The 8150-nt window shown below is 41.0% G+C and overlaps 1 protein-coding gene across 1 annotated transcript; it reads right to left on the bottom strand.

The window, feature by feature from the left end:
• Window positions 1-4573: 4573 nt before the first annotated feature.
• On the bottom strand, window positions 4574-7729 carry LOC109191615. The gene is made up of 2 exons (XM_019342226.1): window positions 7063-7729; window positions 4574-6888 (listed from the first exon to the last, which is right to left on the bottom strand). The coding sequence occupies exons 1-2, from the start codon at window positions 7727-7729 to the stop codon at window positions 4574-4576; spliced, it is 2982 nt and encodes a 993-aa protein (XP_019197771.1).
• Window positions 7730-8150: the final 421 nt, after the last annotated feature.

The raw sequence follows: 8150 nt of genomic DNA, 5'->3' as shown, positions 1-8150 counted from the left end.
TCCGAACCATTATAAATTGCCTCTCTCATTTACATACCGCACTTACATAATTCGCTTTATTTATTTATTATCCGACTAACCCGTTTACTATTCACTGTCTATCTTAAATCTTTCGGGTTTAGTATGTTCTCACGTATGCATTTAACTCAAACTTTCCATGCTTAACATTTGAATTATTCTAAGCAAGTTTGATGTGTTGCATGTGACATTTGTCATACGGTTGACGTGACACGAAATCTTATTTATAATCTTGAATATTATTGTTAAATATTGAGTGCACCATCTCCTTTAAATATTCAAGATATTCATGTCACCCACTCACATCATCTGAGCTTATCCTACACGTGCATGTGATTCAAATTATTGATTGGGCATAACTCTTTACACATATTTATTCCGCTATGCAGTTCAAGGTGAACATTTCTCTATCTACTTGTTACTTAGAGTTGAAGTTACCAAAGAGTTATTTAATTTTTGAAAAAGCTTAGAAAGTCGGGACCAACAGAATTCTATTTGAAATTGTTTTCATGAAGCAACCACCTGGTTATATTGATGCTCAGTATCCAAATCACATTTGCTTGCTAAAAAGGTCTCTTTACGGATTAAAACAGACACCTAGGGCTTGGTTTAATCGTTTGCACACATTCTTACTATCTATTTGTTTTGAAGGATAAAAAGCGGATGTATCCTTGTTTTACTACTCACAGGGATTTGATTGTGTATATCTATTAGTTTATGTGGATGATATACTTATGATGGGAAGTAATCAAGATCTAGTTACTCGGTTAGTGTCAAAACTTTCTACTGCATTCAAAATTAGAGATCTTGGTGAACTTGGAATTTTTTTCTTGGAATTGAGACAGTTAAATGCAATGATGGAATTTTTCTTTCACAACAAAGATACATGAATGACATTCTAAAATGTGCTGGAATGGCAGAATGTAAAGAACTATCTACTCCTATTTCTACTTCGAAAAATGTGGTCATTGATACAACATTGTACGATGATCCTATACAGTACAGGAGTTTGGCTAGTGCATTGCAATATTTAACTGTCACTCGCCCTGATCTTTCCTTTTCAGTCAATCAGTTATGTCAACACTTGCATGCTCCTACAGTTTCACACTAGGAACAATTAAAAAGAGTTTTGAGGTATGTTAAAGGAATTGTTACTTTTGGTTTACGAGTCAGAAAGTCATCTTGAAGGAAAATTCATTCATTCTCTGATTCTGACTGGGCTGGCTGTCTGGAGGACCGAAAATCTACAAGTGGCTTTGCTGTGTTTCTTGGCTCTAATCTTGTATCTTGGGTCTGCAAGAAACAAAGAACTGTGGCTAGATCTTCTACTGAGGCTGAATATAAAGCTCTAGCAGATGTTTGTGCTGAAGTAACTTGGATCGTCACTACTGCGTGAGATCAAAGTTCCAGGTATCTCTATCCCTAAACTATTGTGTGATAATCTTGGTGCTACTTATATGTGTGCAAATCCCATCTTCCATGCTCGTACCAAGCACGTTGAGATAGATTATCACTTTGTTCGAGATAAAGTTGTTGTTGGTGATATTCAAGTCAATTTCATCTCAACAAAAATCAACTTGCAGATATATTTACAAAAGCTTTGCCTTGTCCTAGATTTTATTTTGTTAGAGACAAGCTACTGGTTACTAACATACCATGTGCTTGAGGGGGAGTATTAGGACTTATGTATTTGAGTCACATTACAATTCCTTATCCTAACTCCCTATGATTCCTACTCCTTATCCTAGTCAGTGGCGGATCCAAAAATATTCTTCAATGGGGGCAAAATATTAAAACTAACGAGCGTGATATTTTTAAAAAATGAATTCCAGGTATCTCTGTCCCTAAACTATTGTGTGATAATCTTGGTGCTACTTATATGTGTGCAAATCCCATCTTCCATGCTCGTACCAAGCACGTTGAGATAGATTATCACTTTGTTCGAGATAAAGTTGCTGTTGGTGATAATCAAGTCAATTTCATCTCAACAAAAATCAACTTGCAGACATATTTACAAAAGCTTTGCCTTGTCCTAGATTTTATTTTGTTAGAGACAAGCAAACTTGCAGATATATTTACATGGTACTAACATACCATGTGCTTGAGGGGGGGTATTAGGACTTATTATTTGAGTCACATTACGATTCCTTATCCTAACTCCCTATGATTCCTACTCCTTATCCTAGTCAGTGGCGGATCCAGAAAAATTCTTCAATGGGGGAAAAATATTAAAACTAACGAGCGCGATATTTTTAAAAAAATGAAACACTTAGAAACCAAGTCATAAATATTGTTGACTAGAGATGAAAAATTAAAATACATCAAGATAAAAAAATATTTAAAATAAAATATAAAACATAATTAATTAGATAAAATAGTTTGAATGAAAAACACATTTACATATATATATAACAAAATTCAACACTGCAGGTTCGAACCATGGACCATAATGTATTACACAAATGGTTTTGCCATCTAAACCAAAGCAACTTTTGGTTAATGTTTGGTATATATACTATATATTGGGTGGGTGAGTGGGGGCAGCAGCCCCCACTGCCCCCATTGTGGCTCCGCCACTGATCCTAGTCTTATGATTATTCTTGTATATATTCTCCAGTCTGTATAGTTATTAAACAGTTCATTCAATATAATGTTATACAATTCTCATATCCTCTGTACCACCTCAAATGCACTACCACCCGCCATGACCACAACATCTACAAACAAGCCTACAAGACCTAGTTGGCATTGCTCCCCCAGAATTAGTATCGATTAACACGCCAACCGTAAAAACTGGAAAAAGCTTACGAATGGAAATGCAACCAAAGAAGAAAAAACCCAAAGAGTGCATGAATGGAAATTGAATAGAATTGAATAATGATGTTGCAATGTACTGGAGATAAGAACATAAATAGAATTGGGGAAAAGGAAGATTTAGGGTTAGGGATGAGTGAGAGAGAAGCAGAAAGAAGAAATTGAGTCTGTATTGCATAAGAAAACATCAAATCCAAGGCAAGTAAAAATATATCCAGCTCTAACAACAATCCATATTCTATCGGCTAAGGAATGGGAATTTGCTAGACAACGACTACAGGTTTCCATCCAAATGGTGTCGTCTGATCCTAATCTCCCAACCGCTCCAACGGCTAGTGCAAAACGGCGTCGTGTGGTTTATTTTGCAACGGCTCTCAACCGTTTATTCAAACGCTGTCGTTTTGTGCTTCTCCCCTCTTCCCAGTTTCCTTCTGCCTTCCCTTCACTTTCATTGCTACTCTTCTTACTCAATCCTTCATTATCCCATTAATGGAACCTTCCAAGGTCGTTGCAGTACTCCCCCCCACAAGAAATCCTTGTCCCCAAGGATCAAAGGAGGGGTATTGACTCTTTAGATGATAGTAATCCTCCCAAGTAGCCTCCTCAGGAGGCAGATTAGCCCACTGTATCAATAATTCAGTGGCTGCTTGGTTGTTTTTTTTAACCAGCCGTTTCCCAACACAGCCACAGGGCCAGCTAACACCTGACCATCTGGACCTACTGCAGGGGGACTGTTTTGGGCAATGATGCTATCTCCTATTCGTTTCTTAAGCTGGGAAATGTGGAACACATGATGAAGCTGAGCATCAGGAGGGAGTAACAGTTTGTAAGCAACCTTACCCACTTTGCTTATCACCTTGTAGGGCCCATAATACTTAGAAGAGAGCTTCAGGTTGCCCCTTACAGCCAGTGTGACTTGTCTATAGGGTTGAATTTTAAGAAACACCCAGTCACCAACTTCCAGAGTCCTTTCAGTCCTCCCCTTATCAGCCTGGACTTTCATTCTGTTCTGGGCCTGTTGAAGATTCTCCTTAAGAGATGACAAAACTGCACCCCTGGCAGCCATCCAGTTAGTGTCTCCCCAAGAGGGGTTGTTGCTGAAAGCCAGTAGAGGTGGGGTATATCCATACAAAGCTTGGAATGGGGTACATTTAAGTGAAGAGTGGTAATTAGTATTGTACCACCACTCAGCCAAATGCAACCATTCCTCCCAATGTTTGGGCCTTTGGAACACCATACACCTCAAGTATCCTTTAAGACATTGATTCACCTTCTCTGTTTGACTATCAGATTGGGGGTGGTAAGCAGTAGAAAGGCTTAATTGCACCTGCATGTTTTTAAACAATCCTTGCCAGAATTTACTAGTGAATATCTTGTCCCTGTCAGAGACAATATCCCTGGGTAACCTATGTAGTTTGTATATATTCTCCATGAACACCATAGCAACTGACTCAGCAGTATAGGGGTGAGAGAGAGCAATGAAGTGTGCATACTTAGTCAGTCTATCGACTACAAATAAAATGGCCTCTTTGTTGTTGGACTTAGGCAGTCCTTCCACAAAGTCCATGGAGATGCTTTGCCAGGCTTCTCCAGGTATTTCCAAAGGTTGTAACAGCCCAGGGCTGGCAACATGTTCATATTTACACCTTTGGCAAACCTCACACCTTCTAACCAACTCCAAAACATCAGATTTCATCCCCTTCCAATAGAACAAGCTCTTCAATCTTTGATAAGTCCCATTCTAGCCAGCATGGCCCCAAATTGCAGACACATGTAGTTTAAGCATGAGATCCCTTCTTAGGCTCCCTGAGGATCCCACATATAACCTATCCTTGTATCTGATCATTCCCCCTGAAACAGAAATCCTAGGATCATTGACAGGAACAATTAGTGCAGAAGTTAGGTTCTCAGTGGCCCAAACATCCCCATCATAGCTCTTGGATATTTCCTCCATCCAAAGTGGTTGCACAGCTGAGATGGCATTGTATTCTACCTCAGAACTAACATCCCTTCTTGATAGTGCATCTGCAGCTATGTTATCAGTGCCCTTTTTATATTGTATGGTATAATCCAGACCTAGTAATTTAGTAAGGCCCTTCTGTTGCAGTGTACTAGTGATCTTTTGCCCCAGAAGAAACTGCAAGCTATGATGGTCTGTTTTGATAACAAAGTGTCTCACCAATAGGTATGGCCTCCATTTATCCACTGCATTGAGAATAGATAAGAATTCTTTTTCATAGATGGATAGCCCCAAATGTCTAACCCCAAATGCCTTGCTAAAAAATGCAATGGGCCTCTTTTCTTGAATTAGAACTGCCCCCATACCATTATAGCTAGCATCAGCCTCTACTACAAATTCTTTATGAAAATCTGGAAGAGCTAGTACTAGGGGATTACATAAAGCCTTCTTAAGTGCCTCAAAGGCTTGCATAGACTCCGTGCTCCAATGAAATGCATCCTTCTTTAACATGTCAGTCAAGGGCTTACTGATGATCCCATAGCCTTTGATGAATCTTCTATAATACCCAGCCAGCCCAAGAAACCCTCTCAATGCTTTGATGGACAAGGGCGTAGGCCAAGCAGCAACTGCATCCAACTTAGATGGATCTGTCTGTAGACCATCCTTAGAGATGATATGGCCCAAGTATTCTACTTGATTTTCTGCAAATGAACACTTACTCAGTTTAGCATACAGTGAGTGTTGTTTCATGATGCTCAATACTTCTCTTAAGTGAATCCAGTGGTCCTCCCTGGTCAGGCTGTAAATGAGGATATCATCAAAGAAGACCAACACTGACTTCCTGATCAGGGGCTTAAATACCAGGTTCATGAGTGATTGAAAAGTTGCAGGGCCATTAGTCAGCCCAAAGGGCATGACTTTAAACTCATACAATCCCTGATGAGTTCTAAAGGTTGTCTTAAATTTTTCCCCCTCCTTCATTCTTATCTGATGGTAACCAGCCCTTAAATCCAACATGGAGAAGTAGGTTGCACCAGCTAGTTCTGAGAATAATTCTTCCACTAGTGGGATTGGAAACTTATTCTTGATGGTGATGATGTTGAGAGCTCTATAGTCAATGCAGAATCTCCATGAGTTATCCTTTTTGGGAACTAGTAGCACAGGTGAGGCAAAGCATGAGGAACTAGGAGTGATAATTCCAGCTGTCAACATCTCCTCTACCATTCTCTCAATGGTATTTTTTTTGTCAAAGGAGTATCTATATGGACCAATATTGGTGGGTTTGGCTCCTGGAATCAGGGGAATGGTGTGGTTAAGGGACCTTTTGGGAGGTAGGATGTTAGGCTCATCAAACAGTCCCTGAAACTCCACTAGCAGTTGTGATAGTTCAGGATGTTTGGTTTGGGGAATTTGGTTGTTTTTATGTGGAGGTATTTGGGCTTGGGTGAGGTTAAGTGAGGGAGGTTCTGTCATTCTTGTGGAAGGTATTTCACTGCATTGTACCAAAAACCCATGCACTCCTTCTTTATGCCATTTTTTGATCTGTTTTTCAGTAGCTGCTTTCAACAGTACTTTCTTGGTTAGTCCCCTAAGCAGCACCTTTCTTCCCTCCTTATGGAAGGAGATACCAGGGGGCCTGGTATGTAGTTGAATGGGGGCATATTGATCCACCCAATCCATCCCTAACACCATGTCACACTCACCCAACTTGAGAAGTCTAAAGTCCTTCACAAAGCACTCCTGCTGTATTTGCCAGCCTAGCCCTTGAGAAACAGCATCACTTACAACTCTTTCACCATTGGCTACTGTCACCACTAAGGGATTTGCCTTCTCTGGTTCTCTTCTCAATTGGCACATGATTTTGGGATCCAAGAAACTGTGGGTACTTCCACTATCCACTAAGATGACCACTGGTTGTTTTTGGATGTGCCCTAACAGCTTGAGGGTGTTCATTCCTTCACCTCCCACTACAGCACATAGAGACACCTTTGCTTCTTCCTGCCTTAATTCCTCCTCCACCTGAGCTAGGCTCTCAGTAGTCACTCCTTCCTCCTGATCTTCTAAGAGGTTAAAAGTGGGTCCTCTACATTTGTGCCCTGGTTGCCAGGGATCAAAGCATTTCAAACACCTCTTCTGATCCCTGAGTTAGTTTCTGAATTGGTTAATGTCTGGATGTTTGGAGGCTGTGGTTGGGTGATTTGAGTGAAGGTTCAGGGTTCTGGTAACTGGAGGAGTTCTGGTATTCCAAGCAGGGGCCTTAGTGCTATCACTGGTCCTTAGGCCCTTTTCATTTTGCCTTGCTAACCATATAGCATCATCCAATCCCCTTGGCCTGGCAGTTCTGACAAAACATCTCAAAATGTGTCTCAATCTAGCAACATAGTTCTCTAGAAAGTAAGTCTCAGTGAGTGTAGGGTGTGCCTGTTGCAGCATACTCTTGAAGCCCTCATACTCATCAGTATAATCATCAATCGTACCTACTTGCTTGAAAGAGGCAAAATCCTCCATCAAGGACACCCCACTATCCCCAAATCGTTTACACAAAGCATCAGAAAAAGCAAGCCATTGAAACCCCCCTCTCAGGCTATGCACATAACTCTCAAACCAAATTCCCACCCTTCCAGTCAAGTGAATGTACAATAGATTAACAATTTCCTGCCGGGGTACGTGAGAGAGTATGAAGAACTTTTCACACCACACGATCCATTGCTTGGGATAGGAGTAATCAAAAGGAGGAAACTCACTTTTGTACCTTAGGAGGAACTCCTGAGTCTGTCCAACCGTTGGTCTCACTCCAGCTCTTTGAGTCCAGTCTCTTCTGGTCAGATCTCCTAGCCCCAGTCCTAGAGGGGGCTCCTCATTAGTATCTCGCCCTTCATCCTCATCAGTTTCCTGTAAAGGGGCTTTATCAAGTCTACCCCTAGGCTCCTGCTCCATAGCTTCCGGAAATTGCCCTTGAACGGATGACTGTCCGGGGGAAACTCCAAGGATGGGGGGGGGGGGGGGGGGGTGCTGGTCGATTCAGTCTCAGGAGCTGGAGCAGCTCATTCTTCAGGGCAGTGATGGAGTCCTGCGTCTCTTGTGATCGAGTATCAATTTTGCTACTCAGTTCTATGACTGTAGCTTCTAGCTTTTTGATACGATCATCCATTGTTGGGCTCTGATACCAACTGCAATGTACTGGAGATAAGAACAGAAATAGAATTGGGGAAAAGGAAGGTTTAGGGTTAGGGATGAGTGAGAGAGAAGAAGAAAGAAGAAATTGAGTCTGTATTGCATAAGAAAACATCAAATCCAAGGCAAGTAAAAATATATCCAGCTCTAACAACAATCCTTATTCTATCAGCTAAGGAATGGG

The sequence above is a fragment of the Ipomoea nil genome, unplaced genomic scaffold (assembly GCF_001879475.1).
Source record: "Ipomoea nil cultivar Tokyo-kokei standard unplaced genomic scaffold, Asagao_1.1 scaffold0207, whole genome shotgun sequence".
Lineage (NCBI taxonomy): Eukaryota > Viridiplantae > Streptophyta > Magnoliopsida > Solanales > Convolvulaceae > Ipomoea > Ipomoea nil.
Note: the sequence above shows the minus strand (reverse complement) of the source record. Positions and strands in the feature narration are given on the sequence as shown.

Bases quoted from the DNA above. Each gene is read 5' to 3' on its own strand.
- LOC109191615 (XM_019342226.1), bottom strand. From the start codon at position 7,729: ATGGAGCAGGAGCCTAGGGGTAGACTTGATAAAGCCCCTTTACAGGAA. The intron at 6,889-7,062 runs GTGATAGCACTA...CCTGGCAACCAG, and splicing joins TGAAAAGGGCCTAAGGACCA to GGCACAAATGTAGAGGACCC.